Source organism: Gadus macrocephalus, chromosome 16 (genome assembly GCF_031168955.1).
Source record: "Gadus macrocephalus chromosome 16, ASM3116895v1".
NCBI classification, from domain to species: Eukaryota; Metazoa; Chordata; class Actinopteri; order Gadiformes; family Gadidae; genus Gadus; species Gadus macrocephalus.
The window spans coordinates 22,266,066-22,289,585 of NC_082397.1; the positions used below are offsets into that span (position 1 = coordinate 22,266,066).

Sequence of the window (23,520 nt, forward strand, 5' to 3'; positions counted from 1 at the left end):
CCTACAATGAGAGCTCTATGAAAAGGGTCCATCCCTTTAGAAAAAAGACACCACCTTCTATTCCTTTTATCCATAGAGGACCATGGGGTGGTTGGTCCACGTAGGTAGCTTGGACAGCTCCTCCTCAGTGGCGGCCTCTATGGGCCAGCCCCAGGCCTTGAAGAAGGCACACAGGTTGTGCTCCACGGCCATGGAGAAGGTCTTGGTGTACAGGTTCATCTTTCCCTCGTTGTCCCCGGGCACGTCGCTCATGTCGTGGTAGGCGGCGAAAACTTTCTTAAAGGCTGCCCAGCCGAACGCCTCCTGGAGCTGAGGTGGTTAGAGTAAGTGACACATAGGGGGAGGGAAGACCGTATGTAGGGGCCAGTGAGTCCTTGACCACTGGTTTAAAGTAAACTGGATATGAAGTATACATTTAAATGTATCGCTTATGTAAAGGCTTACCACTGAAACTTTTTCAAAAAGCACAGGTACCTATACGATAATCAGAAAAATCCTCTCTAACCTGTAGGTATGTTTCCAAAGCCGTCCATGTATTCCAGTTGTCAAGGTCCTTGCCTCCCTTGACGTAGTCCTCTGGACGAGATGCCCGAGATTTGGACTGCAAAGCAGGATGTGCCTGCATGCAACACAGCATCTACCCTGTGACAACTAATATGTATAAACCATCATTGGATTTATTGTAAGCCTCGTAGGGTTTTAAGGGGACATTTCAACCGGACCCTATAGCCTGTGAATTGTTTTGTTTAATTTCCTTTAAAAAAGGAATTGACTCTGACAGCTATCTAAGCTCGACTTTTTAAACCAAATCCTATTTATCAATATTTCATATTTCAAGTCATTGCTAATGTTATTTACCTGTTCCCTGTTAATCCCCAGCACCTCTTCGTGCACGTACACCGACCACAGGTTGCACGTGCACTCTGTGGTGTTCGGCCTGAACTCCCAGCAGCCCCTCTGCTGGTTGTGGCCCAGCTCGTGGATGAAGCCCCAGAGGCCCCGGGTTCTCGCTCCCTCCCAGTCCATCAGCTCAGGGACCACAGAGGACAGCATCATGATGGGATAGCCTGCGTGCATAAAACCTGGCAACACAAAACAGAGGGAGGGTGACGCTGCATTCCCTCTTCTGCTCGTCTCACGATCGCAGAGATCCACGCGGTGTCTCGGAGTACAGTGGATGTGTAAATACAGGCAGAGCGACCTGTGTTTACACATGTCCACCATGTGAAACAAGGGGGCAGTACAGCATTTCCAACCGTAAATGTACCCAAACTGATCGGCAAATCGGCAAACTTAGAAGGTTCTGTTCCATTGAAAGTATTTAGAAAAAGCTATCTATCCATGTGATAGAACGTAAATCATTCAAATGTGCTGCTGAAAAGTGGTTTGTGCCTCGCCAGCAAATGAAGACACAGGGTTTTAATTTGGGTTAATATACTAGTCAGGCTGTCGGATACAATATTAAATACTGTGCGTGTGTTCCTGTCTTGACCGCACAGCGATTAATTGCCACCAGCCTGCTCAGAGAAGGGTGAGTTGCTAAACTCAGAGTAGCAACACAGATCTTTGCCTCTGGGCTCGATGGAGAAGTGTGATTTGGGCTTTAGGAAAGAAACTGTAGGGGGAAAGAATAACCTGAGATGTGTGTTCATGTTCATCCAAAGGAGCAGTAGGAACGGAAGCAGTGTTACCGTGGGAAATCTGCACATCTGCGACAAAGCGTTCTTTGCGTGGGAATGTATGCGAAACAACTGCCAGGTCAGCAACACTCTTCATGATGTCATCCCAGAGCGCCGCCACCTTATCGGGGCGCTCCAGGTCTCGAATGGCGCTGGATGGTATGGTGAAGATGACGTTGTCAAACTCCAGCTCTGCCCAGGGGGCGGGGCTAGTGCGAAGCACCGCCCACTCAGCAATGGTTGTCACGCCTGGGAAAAACAGGACATTATATTCAGACACTGTGACAGTGTACGTATGGCACCATCGCCCACTTGTTCTCTATATGTAGTGCACTATTCAGGGCGTTACAATAGTCTACAGGAGTCCAAAGTCAGGTAAAAGGAATGAGGGAACAAGTGAAATTGAACATATGACTATGAAAGATGCAACCTCCACAATGCATTAATCAGATATATCCCATGCAGTCAATTATTTAGTTAATTGGTAGCTAGTTGCACCTTTATTGATAATCAATGATCTTAGAGGAACTCACCAGACATAAAGTAAGGTGCAAGAACCGCCCTTTCCACTGTGATCTTCAGCCCCTCCACCTGAGTGTTGGGCGGGGCCACAAGGTAGAGGAGCCCCCCCCACAGGTTCCACACCTGCATCATGGGAGTTGTGATTCTGAAGGTCTTGTGAACACATGGGGCTCTCCTCAGTTCCTTCAAGTGATCCAGAGCGTCCGTTTGACAGCCAATCTGCACCTGGTTCAACCAGAAAGACAAGATGGTCAAGAGGGTGTTTAACAAAACAAAAAAGTCAAAACATGCAGATATTTGCTTAGACTTATACAAACATAGAACACGAAGGCAGTACATGATCATTGTTATTATACAAACTAGGTCCTGAGGCTTATCTTCTTGTTTTGGAATGTGCATTTGAGTTTGAGAATTTGAGAATGTGCATGACTTGAAGGCTGATGCGCATTCCCGATACACCCAAACTCTCAACATGTACTCAAGATATTTTTGTCATGGGAGGTTTGACGAATAAATTGACCATAAATATGAAGCTTTTCAAAGAATTATCATGCACCTTCCATCCTTTGTTTACAATCTGTGCTGGTAGAGATATGTAGGTCTTCATACCTGGAGTGAGGTACACTCCAGTACTAATCCACTCCTCTTCACCTAATACACGCACGCACACACACACACACACACACACACACACACACACACACACACACACACACACACACACACACACACACACACACAAACATGATGAAACAGTTTTTCACTTCCCAGAATAGAAAAACTCATCAGAAGCAGAATGCCCCACTTTCAAGTTGTGAGAAAAATAGAACCTGCTGTGTTTGCGTTGACGTTCAGCTGATGGTGTCGGACAATGGGCATGCTAGGGATGTCCTTGATCAGGTAAGGCAGGAGCGTGTCGGGGTCCAAACACCGATAGAGCTCTGTCCCGATGGTCAGCAGCAGACGGTCCTTCTCACTGCTAACCAGGCAGTTCAGAGACACCTGAATAGACCACGGGAGATTCAAATTCGTTTCACAGCGAATTGAAATGTTAGGGGGCTGACTCCTCATATTCAATTAAGAGAAAGTATAAATATTGTGCAAAAGTATGATTCATGACCTAATAATGTGAAATATAACTATAAATAGAGGCACTCGTGAGAAATATATTTCATTATTTTTTATGCCATTTTTCACCCATCGCACTGTGCTGCACTTTTATAACAATTATTGTGTTTAAACTAGTGCTGCAAGTTTAACGCGTTATTAACGGCGTTAACGCAAACCAATTTTAACGGCGTAGTTTTTTCACAACTAGTCACGTTAGAAAAACGACAACCCCATACCGGTGTAAGTACCATATTGGCTCGGCTACCAGATCGGCTCGGGGTCCGTCGTCTGCTGATTACGTCACACAATACGCTATCTACAGCAATAAGGTCTTTTATGGCTTAAATTAAAGAGCCTGTAATGATCTTTCATTTTGAACATAGACCATTCCCAACCTATCTGTATGGATAGTTTTCTTCTAAAAACAAAACATCCCTCGGAATCATCTTGGCTGTTAAGATAAGCTGTCCGTGTTGCCAGATTGGGCACATTTTCAGCCTGATTTGGCTACTTTGAATCACGTTAGGCTGAAAAAACGGGAATATGCCCAATCTGGCAACACAAACCGAAACTAGACAGACCTACTCGCGCTCACACATGTGCTCGCTGAGGTTGCTATGACGACAGCCAGAGCTACGGCACAAAACAGCCAATCACAACGGTCCCTTAGCAGCCAATCACAATGTAGCCTACGCCCATTCAAGCGTACAGCCAATGATATTGTGTAACGTAATCAGCAGACGACGGACCCCTAGCCGATCTGGTAGCCGAGCCAATATGGCACTTACACCGGATCTACACCGGAAACAAACAACAAGCACGCCGCACAAACTTTTTGGGGCAATCAAGGATACGGAGCGGGTGAAAAATTCCTTAAAAGTGTGTGTGTGTGTTTGTGTGTCACTCTGTTCGAGCCCGGGCCCCGTTTCCCGAAAGCATCGTTAGCCTAAGTGGATCGTGAAGTCACACCGTTTCCCGAAAGAATCGTTGGTAACGAACGTTGTGAAAACGCTCGTAGCTAACGAGGACTCCACGGGTACTCGTAGGATGCTAAGAGCATCGTTAGCCTACTATTGCCTCAGTGGCGTTACCAGCGGACATTCCGTGTATTGGATGTGTTTTATTACAACACATGCAATACCACGGAATGCCCAGCTGGCGCAATTTCGCAACCGAAAACAGTGGTTACCGCCGATATATAACTCATAGACTACTGTTAGATTTAAACAGCAAAGATAGAGGCATGTTAGAAGTCAACAACAACATAATAATTGCATTAATTAAAAATTCCAAAAATACATGCGCAGCCGAAATGTACCGATCAAACGCCACGTCACAAGGCTTATGATAAAATCAAATGATTCCATTTCTCTTTTGTGGGAGGTCGCTTTCGAGCTGCACTTGCTGTCTCCCTCTGATTTTAATTCAACCATAGTGGTTAGAATGTCCTCATATTGATCAATGACAGAAGACATAGGCTACTGTAGACATGAATCATGCTGAGACCAGCGGGTGTCGGAGAATTTCTGCAGGCATTTTTTGTTGCGATTGTAGGCGCTTCGGTGAGGCTGTGATGAAGTTCACTATTTATTGGACCGTTTCTAGCCAGTAATTGATAAAAAAATTAAAAAATTCGGGAGTGCAATAATACAATTTATTCTAAATATGTCTAGACTCCTTCTCCAGTGAACCAAGAAAGCCTGTGCATTGACGAACGGGGGCATTTGACCCCTTCGGTTTTACACAGGAAACTTGAGATAAGAAGGGGAAATCGCCGGGCGTGCCAAGCTGCGACCGAACCGGCTTGGCAGTGTAAAAAGACCTAGGCTATAGCCATCTGCCCAACAATATGGGCAGGCCAGGATCTAGACCAAGCTCTCCGAATCGGGTCAGCAATAGCCGTGTGTCAATGCCTAGCCTCTGCGTTTGAATGATAATGAATGAATGGAACGTTGCATATTTAATGTCTACAAATATTCTAGACGAGAGAAGGCGCACCAATCAATGAAACCTTATGCGGAATCTGATAAAGTCGGCTCTCTTAGCTGCGGAAAGCATGTTTCAGAAATCAGCACATTAAGATAAATGCTTGTCACACAAGCTACTTTTGATTTTTGTAATGTGGAATTATTTCAGGGGGGAAAATGTCGTAAAAAAATGTATGCACAGTACATTCAGGATTAGGACGGATATCAGCCCTGGCCTAATCAATTGTGTTTTAATATCTTGACCATTCATATTATTGCAGTCTATTCTTTTCATAAGCTACTCTGCTGTTGCCCTTGATGGGGAGATATTTCAACACTTTTTAACCCCATTTTCCTGCCACATTCCTGCGTCTCCTCCTCCTACGGAGCCCATTTCAGCACCGTGTCAGTAGACAGTTACAATCCTAGTGAACGCGCGTTCATGTTAAGATGAGTTTCGGGAAGCGCTCCAAAGAAATCTACTATGGATCTTGCGATCCATCGTGAGAATGATCGTACGAGCGTGGATCCATCGTTATCGGGAAAACGGGGCCCTGCACGAGAGTTCAATGTTGTCATCAGCTGTTACGTCTCTCTGAACAATCGCAGTTCAAGGCCCACCTCAAGGCCCACAGTTACTCCCCTCTAGACAAAATCGACTTGGTTGCGATGTTGACAGTTTGTGAGTGTTGCGTCTGTTGAGTGAGTGAGAGGTTGCGGGCGCACAGCTCAGGCTGACGGACGGCGCTGCAAGGAACTTTTTATCAACGCAGTATTGTTATCCAGCAGTATTTAGCCCGACAGCCCCGAAACGTTAACGGCCCACTGGGAATTCTCCCGACTCTCCCGATCACCACTCCGCCCCCGTTTGTGTGCGTGTATGTGTGTGTGTAGGCGTTATTCGATAGCCTGGTAATGTGTATAGGCCTACGTATGGTAGGATGTTCACACTGGTTTAAATAATAAATGTTATGTATTTCCCATCTTTGCTGAGCAAGAGTTTTGTTCGAAAGTTCATTGATTGAAACAAATAAAAGCCTGGGCTATTGAAGGTTTACGGTAGGCCTACCACTGTCATGCACCTACCCGATGTCAAGTGGACCGGGTTGAATTCACTGCGGGTCTCTCTTCTTACTGTCCTTCCCAACACTCTCTGATCTCACTAAAAGGCTAGCAGCACAAAATCGAATCTTAACTATGACATTAATGTGATTAATCGCGATTAAATATTTTAATCGCTTTACAGCACTAGTTTAAACTCATAATACAAGATACAGATCAGGAGTTGTATTATTATAACTATTATTATTCTATGTGTTAGACTAGCTGATGAGTTGTCTAAGGGCCAGCGAGGATTGAGTGACTTCTCAATATATCAATTGTTACCAAAACAGCAACTGTTAACTGATAACCTCCCCCAGTGAGGGGGTAGCCCAATATGTATATGGGTCAGACAGCATGTGGTGCACAGCAGAAGTATGATTTGTTGTTGGTGTATTTAAACCTTATTTTCTGTGCTTTATATTGCATGATTTTCTTCAGTGTGCAAAATACACGTCAATATTTGGGGGGGGTTGGGTTCTCAACCCCAGATTGTTGCTCAATACCGATCTAAATGTTCTCAATGTGCTGTAGCCTAGGCCATAACATTACAATATTTCATGGATGCAAGCCAAGACAATCAATCTATATCTATAGCCTACATGACAACACACACGCACGCACACACTTAACTATTTTTGATAATCCGATACCTTATTCGTAAAGCAACACTGACATAGGAGGCTGCATTGGCTAAAGTTCTTTGGATGCAGGTTGTTTTATAACCAGGAGAGGCAAAGTTGTGCATTACAATGCAAACACGACCATAATTGGCACCAATCTGGCGTATTTAGAAGAGCAATCAACTGAATAAATGTCAGGTATATGGCCTATCGGAGACGGGCACACAATCAGTGCACTTGCAAATGAGAGCCTGCAGTATGACTGATATGATATTATTTAACCAACCATCTACAGCATGTTTTTTACGAATAGGCCTACTCTATATGGGATTATCAATAATTCAGTCCCTCCGGAAAAATGTGGCGTTTTTTTGTGATTGTTGCGGCCAAAAATCCTTGATTATGCGTCACGTTTTCTAAAAAAATTTGATGAAATATGCGATGTTTATGCAATTTTATGCAATGAAATTGCGGGATCTTGTGAAAAAATGTGTGAATTAGCAAAAAATGCAGCTTTACGATGATGCCACGTCGCGTAATTACGTCACTTCATAACGTTCCCATGATAACAGGGGGAAATGGCTGCTCTTGTGTGAAGTAAACGCAACATTTTTCAACTTTCTGCTAAAATATATGTGACTTTTTTGCAATGAAAATGCGGGGATTATGAAATCATGCAAGCAATATTTTGCGCGGAAAAAGGCAATTTATGCAGTGAAAGTGCGGCATATTTGAAAAAATGCGGCCCCCGCATAAATATGCGGACTTTGGCTGATTATGCGTTGAATTATGCGATCGCATAATTGCGTTTTTCTGGAGGGACTGATAATTGTTAAGTGTGTGCGTGCGTGTGTGTGTGTGTGTTGTCATGTAGGTTATACATATAGACTGATTGTCTTGGCTTGCATCCATGAAATATTGTAATGTTATGGCCTACTGCATATTGAGAACATTTAGATCAGTATTGCGCAACAATCGGGGGATGAGGACACCACCGAAAATTGACGGGTATCTCACACACTGCCATCTCAATATATAGCCTAACATAGATAAATATAACACTGTACTAGACACAATGTATTATCTTCTAGCTAGTTTTGGTCATTACATTGTAGTGAAACTAGTAAAGACAACATGGCAGGCACTGAAACCAATCTTCACTGATTGGTTTCAAAGCCTTCAAACTTAGTGGTCAAGCAAGAAAGAGGGAGGGGCTCGGTTTGCATACCCATAGCCGCGGCTATTAAGTATGCATAAGCGGCTAAATAAATACTTTTGCCTTTAAGGGGCGAGGTGGATTTATTTTAAATTCATATTTTAGTTATTAAAAATATTAGAATGTCTAGATTGGTTCAGGAATAAAGTGATTAAACGTGTCCGTGGTGCCTGGCTCCTCCTTGGTTTCACAGTGTTGCTCTGGACCCGGAAGAAAGGAAACCTGTAGGTTTTCTTTATCCCCTTTTCCCTCCTCCTTACTGATGCATGCCTTTACCTGTGGGATCCCTGCCTTTTTGACAATGGCAGTGAGGTCGGACACGACTTGTGTGTACGACGCCGACTCGTTGGCCTCCATCAACAGGTAGGAAGCACAGTCCCGACGCAGCCGCGCCAGGAAGCCCTCCTCCTTCGCAGTGAGAGTCTCTCCGGAGAGCAGGTGTCTGCTGAAGCGGGACACCATGTGCTGGAAGTGGTACTGGTCTATGAAGGCCTTGTCGGGGTCGGGAGCCTCGTAGAATTCCTTTGGGACGGTGGAACCCAACACATTCAGGCCCATCTTGCTCAGTATGCGGTTCCCTAGAGTAGGGGAAGAGCAGTCACCAAAAGGAAGAACAATCAAATAACTTTCTAAAATTTTGCAGGAATTTCATCATCAAATCTTATAGTGGTTAAAAAAGGTATTGATGCTTGTTGACACCATAGATTAGAAGCTGATTGTCATGGCCACAGTTGTGGTGCTGTGTGTTCGCCCCCTGTGTCGGCCACACCCACTGTCTGTCTCTGTGCTTTGCCTGCCACTCTCCACTGCTCACACCTGGCCTGCATCAGCTCATCAACTCCCCTTCAAATACACCTAGTCGTCACCAAATCCTACTTCGATATAACGTGGTAGTTATTTGTACCTGGCTCCAGTATATACACTTTTTAGTTGTTGTTTCTCCTGCTGAAATCTCGTGCCTCACCTTTGTTTTCTTGTGCCTTTAGTTTTTTGGATCTACACCTCCAGCCTGCCTGCTTCACTCCCTCCAACCTAATGGGGCACACTCTCCAACCTGCCCGCTGTCTCACTCCTGGTTATACCAAATAAACCTGTTCACCTTCACTCCAACTCCTGTCCTGTCTCTGTGTTCTGCTCTTGGGTCCAGCAGCTATGGCTCCCCTAGCGCAATAAATATACCATAGGGCCTATAGCGTTCCCCAAACGTGAGCCTCCCATAGGTGAGATCATATCTTTCCACGGCTTAGGGCTGTAAATGCATTCACTGAAGTCTTTCACAAGTTCCAACAGGTTTACCGATAGATAACACAAGGCTGACACCCTTCCTTTTGTAAACATCCTTCACCAAGGAGGACATTCCAGTGAACACTGAGGATATTGTTGTTGTACCTGCGAAGTCAGTCGGCAGGTTGAGCTCTGGGTAACAATAGCACCAGTACCAGGCATGCCCTCCAATGAGCAGACCTCCCCCTTCCATCACAAAGTCCTGCATCTCCTCTGCCTTCTCATCACAGTATGCCGTGGACACAAACACACTCAGGTCATCAGTGAAGTCTGTATTCCGACAGCTCAGCCCTGACGGGCCGTACAGGGGGGGGAGATCAGTCATTGACGGGTGGACTCCAACTACGCCTCTCCTGCCCTGGTCCAACCATCGGAGGGCATTGTGCCATAAAGGAACCAACTCCTGTGGAGTACAACACAAATTGTTGTCTTTGTTAAAGGTTCCATCCACAGATGATGGAGGTCTGCGTATCTTAGGCACTCAGTAATGTGGCTGGCTTCACTTGTGCCCTGGACACATTACTAAGCAGGGAGACCAGCCTCTAGGCCGGTAGGCGGATCGCTGCGTCTGAACAATTTACGACACTGAGTGGAAACTTCATGCAGGAATGTGTTACTTTGAGAATATTTGTATATGTATATGTTTGTGTCATATTTTACTTTTACAATTTCATTGTACTTGAAGGAAAATCAAGATTTTCTTTTTTTTTTAATTTTCTTGTATTCTTGTCAACTAAAATGGTAAACTTTGTGCGACCTTTTCTCTTTTGAAATCATATACATGTGATAACAGCTTAAATTTCAAACCAACCTGTTGTTCAAACAATCCTTCGTGAGTGACACATAGGACTCGACCCCTGCCATAGTATGCCCCCGCTAAGAAGGGGAATATCGGAAAGGCAAGATGGCCATGGACCTGAATCTCTGAACACTCTTTCTTTAACCTGAACCCAGACACGCCCTCCAGGAGAAATGCCAAGTCGTCCGCAAAGTTAATCCTGCAGTTAGAGAGGAGGGGAAGGACTAATGACCTAATGGCACCAACACATATATATATATATATATATATATATATATACATATATATATATATATATGAATATTATATATAAATAAATCTTCTATCAAAATGTTACTGCTGTCTTTTGTAATTTAGAAAGGGTTTTGCTATGTGACTGTTTGAGACCTTTTTGTGTTAGAATTTCCTTTTTCAGTCGCATCTACTCACGGATCTGGATTCCAACCGCAAGGAATTGGTGGGAAAATAGAAAGACAGCCGCCCTCTGAATGGTGCTCAGAGAAGTAGATCCCCGCCACGCTGGACACCTGGTTACCTGGGAAGGCCTTCAGAACGTCTTGCTTGGGGTGTTGTCCAGCCCAGGACCAGGCCTGCCCTGCGATCAACAGCCCCCCTCCAGCTTTCAGAAACTCCACCAGGGACTTCACATCAGGAGCCATGCTGTAGGCATCCACCACATACACCCCCACCCCCAGGTCTTGGAGGAAGCCTTCCACCACCTGGCCGTGGAAAATGGTTTCACCAAGGTTATCCGCCACTGGCTTGCAGCTCTGGTGAATACCAACCAGGGGGTTTTCAGATCCATCCCCTCTGAGCCAGGTGAGGGCGTTATCCACCAGGGCGGGCAAGGCGGTAAGGTAGCTCTCGTGACCCAGGACTACCATGCGTCCACGTCCAAAGAGGGAGGCAGCCATCAGCACCTGGCCTTGGGCGTTCATGGCCAGAGGGAAGGCGTGGTCTCCTATTAGGTGCAATGAGCCAGGGGTGGCATTGCCCCTCAAGTCCAGCTCCTGCAGTCCTCTCATGAGACAGGAATAGGCCCGCTGGTTGTCAAATCCAATTTGTGGGCTGGCCATGGTTTAGGTTGAGTGAGGCTCTGAATCCGGCTGATAGGGACAGGATATAGGATAACTTTCAGGGAGGATTTAGGAGTCTTGAAGTGTAATATAATCTAGATAATAAAATGTTGTGAGCTGCTATGTGAAAACCACTTTTAGAAGGATGCTGTGGTTACATTTCCAGTATAATGGTATTTTTAAAGAATGCCATATTTTACATATATTTTTACAATATTTTTCACAGCAGTTGAGCTGTCCTTTATAGGCTATTTGAAAGTGTTTGGTGTTCATAATAAATGTCATAAAAAAATACCGAAAAACCGACAATGTTGCTGGGTAACAAATGTGTCTTAAACCCGTAATGAAGACGTGAAGGAATCTTGCCCTCTATAGAATAGTCTCTAGGGGCGTTTGGCGAAACCCTTGAAGCGTAGGCCTAATTGTCAGGGACACAATAAACCCGTCAGAAACACTTGGAATAGGACATTTTAAAACAGGTTACATTTGCTGCCGCAAATACCAATGCGTTGGGATAGGAAATGTGCAATGCTGATTGACCCGCGCGTCCTATCTCATCATATAAAAGTCTAATTGCCTATCAAATCCAATTAGATTACGCAATATACAAAATATCATTGATCTTTGACGTAGGCTTCACAAATTCCGCTAAATTATCTTGCCTGAGAAAATATCATAATTTAAAAACGTATAGTAGGCCTACCTAGGCCTAAAGCTAAAATTACAGTTCTAAAATCGACATTCATACGTTAAAGATAAAACAGACATTACCAAATAGCAACTGTCGGTGGATCTTCCGAAAAAGTTGTCGGTGGATTGTTAAAGCCCACAGCCTAACGAGCTGTGTATAGTAGAAGAGTAGTAGAAGAGGCACACAGAGGTTGGGCGGGGGTCCTGGGAGGAGCTAAACGCATTGGACTGAAGAAAAGTATAGCTGCGTTTTTGTTTAACCGGTGTTCTGCCAATTTCTGCTCCCTTGTCAGATTTTGCTACCGTAGGGCGACTCGATAGAAAATTCTATCAAATCATGTCACCCTATCAGAAAATGCTAGAGTCGGCGCTAGCGGTCATTAATGCCCCTCCTAACACAGATATTAAAATATGTGGTAGGAGGGGTTTTTGTCTAAAAAAAACAAAAACCTTTTAGTTATTCTTTTAATATTAAATATGCAAACTGTAACTTAAATTAAATAGAATAAATGAACGGTGAAATTGCATCACTTTGGTTGTGCATGCATTGGTTGCCGAGTAAACTTGTTAAATTTGATTAAACTGCAGCGCGCAGAATCCTGGTTTGAATCGAAAATAATATGCTAGACAGTTTGTCCGCCTATATCAAAGACAGTTAGCCTAATTATCAACAAAAAATGGTTTGACGAAATTTGCATGGACTTTACATGCAAATGCACAAGCGAATGAAAGGACACAGTAGGGGAGAGTGGGGTAAAGTGAGATTTTTTTTTACATTGGTTCACCTCTAAGCGAGCTAAAATGACATATCAGTAAAAATGTTTCCTAGCAATGGAAATTATTAGAATATATTCAGGTCGAAGGGCAGTGGAAATATGATTGTTTTTTAAAAAGTGGTCTCTCAGTTTACTCCATTTTAGGGGTAAACTGATTCAGACCAGAGAAAGCAAGGGGGTAAAGTGAATCAGCTGGGGGTAAACTGATCCACTTACTGTTTCCACTCTGAAACGACCATAACAACACATGTTGCAACAGTTTGAATCCTGACAGCTAGCTTGACAACCACACATTCCAGAACTAATTTCGGACTAGTAACAGACTCATGGGTATGGTCAATTGAGCACTTTTCTTTTTATCTAAACACTTGAACAACTGTTTAGATAAAAAGAAAACAGTTGTTCAGTTGTTGCTGCTGGGAGTTCGGCTTGAACTCCCAGCAGCCCCTCTGCTGGTTGTGCCCCAGCTCGTGGATGAAGCCCCAGAGGTTTTTGCGTCCAGAGGCCTCTGGGTTAACCAGTTCTGCCACAGAGGAGCACATCATGATGGGATAGCCTGCATGCATCCAACCTGGGTGAAGAGAGGAACCTATCATCCATCACTAAGGCAGAGGAAGATAGAGAAAAGAAAAGAATGGCGACTCACCGTGGGAAATCTGCACATCGGCGTTGTTTTATCTAACTCTGAACAAAATCAAATACAACATAGTATAATTCAAAATGTTTTAATTAACATTCAAATGACAGTTAGAACCAGATAGATTAGAACAGTCTTGTGGTCAGAACAAAAAGGAACAGCTAGAACAGCCTGGGACTCAGAACACAGGACTAGATCCACCTGGATTAGAACATCAGCCTTCTCTACATTCCAGCCCTAAGGGTTACAGGGAATATAAAATGTTTAGTTTTCTTTGCATGAAAAATTATCATTTAAATCCACAAAAAACATATGTGTAATCCGGGAAATATAAAGACTCGGACCAGAAAATAATTACTTTCTCTCCATTGAAACCCACTCATATTTTTCGATTTCATAGGTCCCATGGGCTCTACCGGAAAGGGCGTGAAAGGGCCTGGCCCCCACTGGCCCGCCCATAGCGACGGGTACGGGGACAGATGAGATGTTTTATAGAAAGTCTCCCATAGATTTGGACTGGGAGTTCTGAAGTTTGCTTAATTTATAGCACGGTCTTAGGGCCTAAAACTCATCCGTTACCAAAGGATAAGCCGCCAAAGGTGCCAAAGATTATCAGGAAATTAATATGACTGCTCTGGGATTTTGAGGCATCTGACTTGCCACATCCAAATGCATTCCTCTCCCATAGCTGTCCAGCTTGTCCTTTCTACTAGTTCCTTGACTGGCTCATACCCCTAGCCCAGGTTTTATGCAACATGCTTTTCTCAATCTAATGTTTTTTTTATGTAAATTGTTTTTCGATTACGATTATTCTGGTTTTGCTCTAGGCGTTCATATTTTTCCATCATCCCCACTCTCTCTGTTCTCCTTCATAGCACTGTATCTTTTCTCTGTATTTTGACCTGTGTGGTTTTTGACAATGGCCCAACAACCATGTCGCATACACGAAAATACCTCAACATTTGGAGGCAGAGCTTCCTCCTTTGATCAGTTGGGGCGCTCCACTGTCTGAACGACCATAAGCGACAATGGCTTGAGATGCAAAGTCGACCGGTATGCACGTTAACGAAGGCTGCCTTTTGCTTAGAGAGGGTCAATGGTCCTAAAGAGAAACTGTTTACAATTAGTAGCTAATATATTAATGCACTTCTTAATCTCACTACTAAATAATGGAACAAACCCTCTTCCTGAGGCAATTCGATGAACTGACAGAAACATTAGGTGAATTTGTCTTATTGTGTTAAAGATTCAGTTTCACATCATAAGGCCCACAGTAAAATGTAATAATTGATAGGAAAACAAAGAAAAAAATACACATATTCCAATACAGATACATTTAAAAAGATTGACCTTCCTTCTGAGGAAAAAACACCCTTCATTTCTTAAGAACCATGCCGTCAAATATCAATTTGGATAATTTTGTGGGTCACATAATTCATAACGATGTAAAATTCTGATCCCATGTTTAAGAACATGACAAATTGTTTTAAAATTGCTAATAACATACTTCCAAAGACACAAAGGCCAATGTATTTCGCCCATGAAAAATAACAGAATTCGATTTTTTTAGACACAACTGAGCTTAAGTACTTCATAAGTAAGACATCTAGTTTAGCTCACTAAATCTGCGTAAAATATATAAAGTGCAATCTAACCAACCACAACTAGTGCAATAGCACTTAAAAAGGAAATGAATAGAAGCCTTTGAGTCCCACAACATAGCTTTCCATCCGTCTCTTCTTCAGAAGCAATAGGAAGGTTCACTGATAGCGAGCCATGGGGTGGTTGGTCCACGGAGGTAGCTTGGACAGCTCCTCCTCAGTGGCGGCCTCTATGGGCCAGCCCCAGGCCTTGAAGAAGGCACACAGGTTGTGCTCCACGGCCATGGAGAAGGTCTTGGTGTACAGGTTCATCTTGCCCTTGTTGTCCCCGGGCACGTCGCTCATGTCGTGGTAGGCGGCGAACACTTTCTTAAAGGCTGCCCAGCCGAACGCCTCCTGGAGCTGAGGTAGTGAGAGCAAGGGAAATATAGAGGGAGGGAAGACCGTATGTAGGGGTGAGTGAGTCCTAATTTGGTAACTAATCAAAAGCTTGAGTTTTGTGTAAAATAATAATGAACTATTTTTAAATCTCTCACCTGTAGGTACGTTTCCAAGGCCACCCACATAGTCCAGCTCGCAAGGTTTCTGCCACTCTTGACGTACTCCTCTTGGCGAGACAACCGAGATTCAGGCTTCAAAGCCGGATGTGCCTGCAAGGTACGCAACAGAGAAAATCTGAATGGTTGTGTTTTCGGTACCATAGAATAAGCCCTTTATATCCTCATAGGGTGCGGATCCTCCCTTTCTAACCCACAAACCGGTTAAGTTGCTGTCCGAGTCCGAGAGGGTTAACAATCTCGGACACCTGTGTAAATGTTAACCTGTTAAATGCTCCACCATCATTCCAGTCCCCAAAAAAACCTCCATCACAGGACTAAATGACTACAGGCCTGTCGCCCTGACGTCTGTGGTCATGAAATCCTTTGAGAGACTGGTGTTGAGCCACCTAAAGGACATTATAGGTCCCCTGCTGGACCCCCTGCAGTTTGCCTACAGGGCAAACAGGTCGGCGGATGATGCTGTCAACATGGGACTGCAATACATACTGCACCACCTCGACTACCCAGGGACGTATGCCAGGATCCTGTTTGTGGACTTCAGCTCGGCGTTCGTCCCTGAAATCCTTCATCAGAAGCTCACCCAGTTCGAAGTGCCTGTCACCACCTGTCAGTGGATCATCAGCTTCCTGATTGACAGGCAGCAGCATGTCAGACTGGGGAGCATCTCTTCCAAAACCCGGTCCATCAGCACTGGCGCCCCACAGGGGTGTGTCCTCTCCCCGCTGCTCTTCTCCATCTACACCAATGACTGCACCTCAAAGAACCCATCCGTAAAACTCCTGAAGTTTGCAGATGACACCACCGTCATTGGTTTGATCCAGGATGGTGATGAGTCTGCTTACAGACAGGAGGTGGAAGCGCTGGTCCAATGGTGCAGTCAGCACCACCTGGTGTTAAACCACAACAAGACTGTGGAGATGACAGTGGACTTTCGGAGAAGTCCCCCCCCACTCCCCCCCCTCACCATCCAGAACGACACAGTGTCCACTGTCGATTCCTTTAGGTTCCTGGGTTCAACCATTTCACAGGAACTAAAATGGTGTCCCCACATTTACTCTGTCCAGAAAAAGGCCCAGCAGAGGTTATACTTCCTGCGACAACTAAGGAAGTTTAATCTGCCTAAAGAGCTGCTGACCACCTTCTACTCAGCCATAATCCAGTCTGTCATCTGCACCTCGATCACTGTCTGGTTTGGGTCAGCCACCAAACGGGACAGGGCCAGACTGCAACGGACAATACGGGCTGCGGAGAAGATCATTGCAGCTGACCTTCCCACCATTGAGGACCTGTACCAGTCCAGGGTCAGGAAAAGGGCAACAAGAATCGCCCTAGATCCCTCACATCCTGGTCAGAATATGTTCAACCTCCTTCCCTCGGGCAGGCGATACAGGGGCCAGGGCACTGTTTGCCAAAACCAGCCGACACAAAGTCAGCTTCTTTCCCCAAGCAGTCTCTCTGTTAATATTTATTGTATTGTTATTCTGTGTACTTAACCGTTTATTTATATTTATTATTATTTATTTTTTTGTACTGTTTTCTGTTTTGTGTTTTTTTCTTTTTTTATATTTTAACAATAGGTTAAATGTTGAGTGTTGTACATAGAGAGCTAAGGGACCGAAGTCAAATTCCTCGTTTGTTCGCAAACCTGGCCAATAAAGATGAATCTGAATCTGAAATGCCTGTTGTGCTTGGATGAAAACATAAGTGTTACCAGAGCACCATGGGTCTGAATAAGATGCAATGCATGGGAAATATACCAATTTGGGCTGGGTGTTTAAACGGACGGACAGATCGATGTAACTCAAAAAAAAGAAATAGATACCACCTTAGAGAGCCCTGTCTTGGAAGGGTTATTTATTTTTATCAAATAAACCTAATTAAATTTAGCTAATTAATTCGACCAAAATTGGGGGTGCACAGTTGGTTGCAATCAGGGCCGGCGCCCCCCCCCCCCCTCCCCCACCCCGCTCGGAAGACCTGTCCAGGGCGCAAGTTGATTTCGAGTCGCCTAGGGCGCCGAAACGGCCAGCGCCGGCTCTGGTTGCAATCTGCAACCGCCCTGCTAGATTAATCTAAATCCTTCACACTGCACCGTTAAGCCAAATCATTTGAGTAGAATTTCTCCATACTTAAAAATAATTGTTAGTTGAATACAGCAAAATACTTTAAACTGCCTGTCTCCGAATTTAACACAAAACCAGGTCCGTTTTTTACCTCTGCCCTTTTAATCCCCAGCACCTCTTCATTCACGTACACCGACCACAGGTTGCACGTGCACTCTGTGGTGTTCGGCTTGAACTCCCAGCAGCCCCTCTGCTGGTTGTGCCCCAGCTCGTGGATGAAGCCCCAGAGGTTTTTGCGTCCAGAGGCCTCTGGGTTAACCAGTTCTGGGGCCACAGAGGAGCACATCATGATGGGATAGCCTGCATGCATCCAACCTGGGTGAAGAGAGGAACCTATTACTCATCCATCACTAAGGCAGAGGAAGATGGAGAAAAGAAAAGAATGGCGACTCACCGTGGGAAATCTGCACATCGGCGACAAAACGTTCCTTGCGCGGGTATTTGTGGGAAACAGCTGCCAGGTCTGCGATCCCCCGCATGATCCTATTCCAGAGAGCCGCCACTTCATCAGGGCGCTCCAGGTGTCGGATGGCATCGGACGGCACGGTGAAGATGATGTTCTCAAACTCCAGCTCTGCCCAGGGTGCGGGGGACTGGCGCATCAGGGCCCAGTCGGCCGGTGTCGTCACACCTGGTGCAGATGGTCGGCTTAGAGACCTTCTAAATGCATGGGTTTCCATAGTAACACGATGGAATCTACGTTCACCACAGGCCCACAGACATTAAGCGACCCCACGCAAACGGACAGCAGATCACAGATCAGCCCCCATCCTCCCCCCTCCACACCTGAGAGTCATCTCCCTGAGCAGCAGCCTGGGAGAGCTGAGGCTGCTGGTCTCCTCATGTTCCCACTCGGCAGTAAAAGCATGAGGAAGCATCACTCCAAGCCCTTTCCTTGGTTTACGAGAGTGCGCTTGTTATCCCTCTGGGTAGTCAGCCAGTAACCTAACGTCTGTCCCTGCGTGGTGCGATGAACTTGTAGTGTGTTCCTAAGCCTCCCCTGGGTGAGTGCAATCTTACCTATCACTGGGGTTAGGTGCGAGGTACTCACCCAAGGTCCACAGCCAAAGCACGCGAACAATCCGCACCGGCTCCATGTCCCGGTGGGCTCTACCCTCTGTCCCGCTGGCCAGCCCACGCCTTAAGTCCCATCGTTTAATCACCGTGTATATATATGTCTCAGAAGGGTTCTCTCATAAAAGTGTCGCCAAGCAGCGTGTGTCCATCGGACTAAAGTTCAGACTCCGAATGTCACCTGCTGAACTCCCGCAGGGCCATCTGTTCCTTCTTATGGCTTAATGAGCCCTCAACATCGCCCCCTCTGTGTGACGTCAGTACTGACCCTAACCCTAAGCACACGCTACCCTACCGTAACTGTGTGTAACACACTGAATAATAAACTAGCACAGCCCAAAATATTGTGGTTGAATCTGCATAAGAATAATCAAATCTATATGCAGCAAAGGTTGTGCACTCAGTCGTTGGGAAACCTTTTCAATTGCGAGCAGTGATTACTGAGCTCAATTACACACAGTAGTACTTTGGATATATGAATGTCATGGAGGCACTAAAACGATTACATCTGCTTTTAATTACAACCTCTTCTTTACTGAGATTATGCTCAAGCATACATTCCTCTGTGTCTGGATAGAGTGCCTTCTTTACATAAATGGACTGCATTTCTGCTCTCCTGCCTGGAGTACGTTACACATAGTGGCAAAATGGCTGCAGAAAGGTTTCAGCATACGAGTTTGGATTAATTTGGTGTCTATTTGACCAAACAGTAATGGTAAAGACTTTTAATGTGGAATAGTCAACCCAATAGTAAACATCGTCTTTTCAAAATGTCATCAAGTTCCAGAGCAATAATGCGTTTGTACTTGTATTTGTAAGTGTTTCACAAAAACAAACGCTCGCATGAGACACATTTGATAAAAACGTACTCACCAGATTTGTAATAGGGGGAAGGAACAGCCACCTGCACCATGACCTCTGCACCTCCCACCTGCGTCTTGGGCGGGGTCACCATGTACAGGAGCCCCCCCCACAGGTTCCACACCTGCATCATCTCCGAGGTGACAGGGAAGCGCTCGTGGACGCGTGGGGCCCGCTTGAGGGTCTCATGGCGGAGGTGATCGGTCTGACATCCTATCTGGACCTGCAAACAGGGAGCGAGTCAGGGCAATTCGTATGCCATTGCCTGGGTTGCATAAAACAGCTCTGGGAGCTGCTAAACAACCCGTTGGAATAATATTGATGTCAATTGATGGGTAACAAAAATTACATTCAAATAAATGCAAATTTTGAAGAATTATGTTTGCATATCTGTAAGGACTTGTTAAGACCATACAATAAGCAGCATTGCCCTACAGTTTTTAGGACTGCACATTAAAAGTCTTTACTACTACTTTTTGGTCAAATAGACACCAAATGAATCCACACTCATATGCTGAAACCTTTCTGTACAGTGCAGCCATGTTGACACTATGTGTAAAGTACTCCAGTGGGGTATTCCACAAAGCCGGTTTTATCACATAACCGGGTAAGTTAACCCAGGGTTTGCGGTAACCCTAGGCTATCCGTTCCAAAATGAACACGGTATGTTAGTTACTATAGAAACATGCTCTGAATCAAACCTGGTCGGAGCAGGTTTTGCGCAGGTTAAGTTTGAAACATAACCCGGTTTTGGGTATTTAAACCCGTGTTCACCGCAGATTTCATGTGTTCACAATGGCATGCCCTTTTGATGAGAGAACTGCTGATATCGGAGCGCAAATTATACGTGCAATCCACCGGGAGCGATTAATAAGACCACGGCTCGACATCTTGGCAAATCAGATGACTTTTTGCTGGAGAGATATAGATTCTCGCGCAAATCTTTAACATATTTAAATAGCCTGCTCCAGCCTTACATAGCCAAAACTACCAATCGATGACCTGGCCTCAGTTCACTCCAGACTTTTTTCCGTAGCCCTCCGTTTTTTGCAAATGGTAGTTTTGTGGTGACCCACAACTGCTGTGTAGACATTCACCAAGGGACTGTACCTTTAAGGTAAACAGTTCCGGTTTTACGACAGTTCCGATTCTCGGCAGTTTCGTTAGAACTCATGTTCGAGTAACTCTTGTTTATTTTGAAGTGGAGAGTAAAGCTGACTCGACCCATCTCTGTCTCTTGTCTCATCATTTACATCACTCCACAGTTTTATCTATAATGTTGGAGATGCTGAGCACATCTCAGTCCTTTCAGATGAACCATCCAAGATTTGTATCGGCCTCCGATCATACAAAGAGCAATATTGTCTGAGTACTATGCCGAGAGGCACATACAACATATAAGTATAAAATAGTCCTGACGGACTTACATCCACTGGAGAATGTTCGATCGTAGCCGGCGACTTCATTACAAGCACTAATCCATCTTGATCTGTGAAGTTGATGAATTGTCACTTTTAGGTTTTCTACCCAGTTACCAAAAAAATAAACATTTGGAACATATATGTTCCAAATGTTTCCTATTTGTGCGTGCCATTCGTGCCATTCGCACCATTTTTATTTGCGGTTTGCATGCGAAGGCAAACAAAAGCTAAAATACATGAAAACACAAAAACCTACATTCAACCAGTGGGGTACCCTCATTGCCCCTGACTCTCTGAGGAGGTACCTCCAGGTACCCCCTCCATGCCAGGTCGCCCTGAATTTATGTTCAGCCAATGACACTAACGGTTGCCCGCTTGCCCGGGTCAAGTAAAAAAAAAAAAATTTAATTGTTCAACAGCGTGACAACTGAGTGACATGTGTAACGTAACAACCAATCAGCGTTCAACCGTCAAACTCAGTGCAGTGCAGTCCGGGGTGAACTGCAGCATGGAGGAGAAAGTGATGGTTGCAGTTTGCGACTCCCGGAGCTCTATATATAATAGTATATAATTGTATATATAATATCACGGCCAACAGCTCTGTGCGCCTCCTGATGGCCGTAGCGTGGGGAGCTCTCATAGGGATTGGGCTTCTTGGGGTTTGTTTACCGGCGTTGCTATGGTTTCCGGTCTTGTGTGTTCCAACGGTTTATTTGGTAGGCCCATCTAATAAATCTCTGTTGTGGCATCCCGCCCCGTAAGCCTCGGCTCGGACCAGCCCGAGGGTTGGTCCTGGACGGCGTGTACCGCCGTCACCCAGCAGATGGCGGCCGAGAGCAGCCCTTTCGGCTCCCCAATCAGGGTGATTGGGTGACACCTGGCCGAAAGCCGAGGAGGAGATATGAAAGGACTGACATTTGGAAAGCACGGCACGGGAGAGCAAGGAAGGAGGTAGCGCTCTGGTGCGAGAGAGCCTAGAGGCCCACGGAGGCCCTAGAGACAGCGTCTCCTACGTTGTTTGATTTAAGTTGATTGTTAATAAATGCCTGCAATGACTTATCCCGCACACCAAAGTGACGTTTATCCGTGGAACCCGGCTCATTTGGGTAGCGGGTTTTCACACTGTCTAATCAATACTTAATGTCAGTTGAATTTTGTTACAAGTTGAATGCAAATGAGCACTGTTAGCATTCCAAAAGGCACAAGCTCTTACTTGACTGTTTTCAGTCTGGGTTTTTAGTTTTATGGCACATAATGATGGCATTTGGGCTTAAAAAGCCAAGCATATATTTTTTTGTCTAGACCAATTGATTGGAAAATGCACAATTTCCTAATACTAGACGCACTTCTGAGATCAGATATTAAAGAGATCTAATACAAACGAACAGATTTGTACTTATTTTCTCACCCAATGGGAATCTATAAGAGAATCGATAAGGAATCGGATCGATAAGCAGAATCGGAAATCGTGAAATTCTTATCAATTCCCATCTCTAGTTTTGAGTGGTGCTAAATTAGCCACACATGCTGTACATACATGCCATCCTTTGTTGACAATCTGTGCAGGGAAAGCCATGTATGTCTTCATACCAGGAGAGAGGTAGAGTCCAGTACTGATCCACTCTGAACCTAACACGCACAAAAACACAAACACACACACACACAGTTGCAAAGCATACAGGGAATGAGTGCCTGGTGAACACACGTATATGATCAACTTCATGTGTAGCATCGTGTGTCCACTGACCTGCGGTGTCGACATTGATTGGGATCCTGTAGTTATAGAACACACACATGGCTGGGTTGTCCTCGATGAGGTAGGGCAGGAGAGCGTCTGGATCTGGGCACACCTTGTAGACCTCTGCCCCTATACTGAGGAGGAGGTGGTCCTTGGGGCTGCTCACTGGGCAGCTACCACACACCTGAGGACAGAGCAGAGGGCAGCGCCGACAGGGACAACATGAGCGATGTTCTTACCTGAATAACCTTTATGTTCAAAGTTAGATTCCTACGTCTAGCCTAAATAATGTCAAAACTACACTCAACATCTGCAAGGAGGAAGAGAATAACTAAAACATATTCATGTTGATCTATACTGCCAAGTCAACCTCCTAGACAATGACTTTAAGACTGCATTTAGCTTAATTTTTTTGAAATTCACTTGAGAATTGAGAATCAGACAGATATTTAAATATTAAAAGTAAATGTATCAGCAATGCCTTTATAATATGGTAAATAGGTCAGTTTGGTTTTACAACATAGAATAGAACCTGTCAGATTTGGGGGGAAAAAAATAGGAATCCCTTAAACAAAAGCTGTTAGAGCATAAGCAGTAGAAGAGACACACGTTTTACATCAGGCGTACAGGGTAGCAGACACACAAGATAGGTCAAGGAAGTG

At 44.9% G+C, this 23,520-nt stretch overlaps 2 protein-coding genes across 3 annotated transcripts in view; both read right to left on the bottom strand.

Moving 5' to 3' along the window:
- LOC132474655 (TRPM8 channel-associated factor homolog) overlaps window positions 1-23,520 on the bottom strand; it is a 27,175-nt gene continuing 3,655 nt past the window's right edge. The window contains exons 1-12 of one of the 2 annotated variants that reach the window (XM_060075462.1): window positions 12,149-12,287; window positions 10,731-11,407; window positions 10,314-10,500; window positions 9,608-9,905; window positions 8,495-8,796; window positions 3,032-3,203; window positions 2,758-2,852; window positions 2,213-2,426; window positions 1,692-1,928; window positions 859-1,082; window positions 506-619; window positions 1-309 (exon numbers count right to left, since the gene is read on the bottom strand). In XM_060075462.1, the coding sequence (XP_059931445.1) occupies window positions 67-309; window positions 506-619; window positions 859-1,082; window positions 1,692-1,928; window positions 2,213-2,426; window positions 2,758-2,852; window positions 3,032-3,203; window positions 8,495-8,796; window positions 9,608-9,905; window positions 10,314-10,500; window positions 10,731-11,377 (2,733 nt within the window). In that variant the 5' untranslated portion in view covers window positions 11,378-11,407; window positions 12,149-12,287 and the 3' untranslated portion in view covers window positions 1-66. Of the gene's footprint in view, window positions 310-505; window positions 620-858; window positions 1,083-1,691; window positions 1,929-2,212; window positions 2,427-2,757; window positions 2,853-3,031; window positions 3,204-8,494; window positions 8,797-9,607; window positions 9,906-10,313; window positions 10,501-10,730; window positions 11,408-12,148; window positions 12,288-23,520 lie in introns of those variants that run through there. The other variant, XM_060075463.1, reaches the window with a different exon arrangement.
- The window catches only part of LOC132474654 (TRPM8 channel-associated factor homolog), a 13,039-nt gene continuing 3,071 nt past the window's right edge, over window positions 13,553-23,520 (bottom strand). Inside the window, exons 6-12 of the mRNA XM_060075459.1 lie at window positions 22,868-23,042; window positions 22,658-22,749; window positions 19,712-19,922; window positions 18,159-18,395; window positions 17,856-18,079; window positions 15,618-15,731; window positions 13,553-15,483 (exon numbers count right to left, since the gene is read on the bottom strand). Coding sequence (XP_059931442.1) covers window positions 15,241-15,483; window positions 15,618-15,731; window positions 17,856-18,079; window positions 18,159-18,395; window positions 19,712-19,922; window positions 22,658-22,749; window positions 22,868-23,042 — 1,296 coding nt within the window. The 3' untranslated portion in view covers window positions 13,553-15,240. The remainder of the gene's footprint in view (window positions 15,484-15,617; window positions 15,732-17,855; window positions 18,080-18,158; window positions 18,396-19,711; window positions 19,923-22,657; window positions 22,750-22,867; window positions 23,043-23,520) is intronic.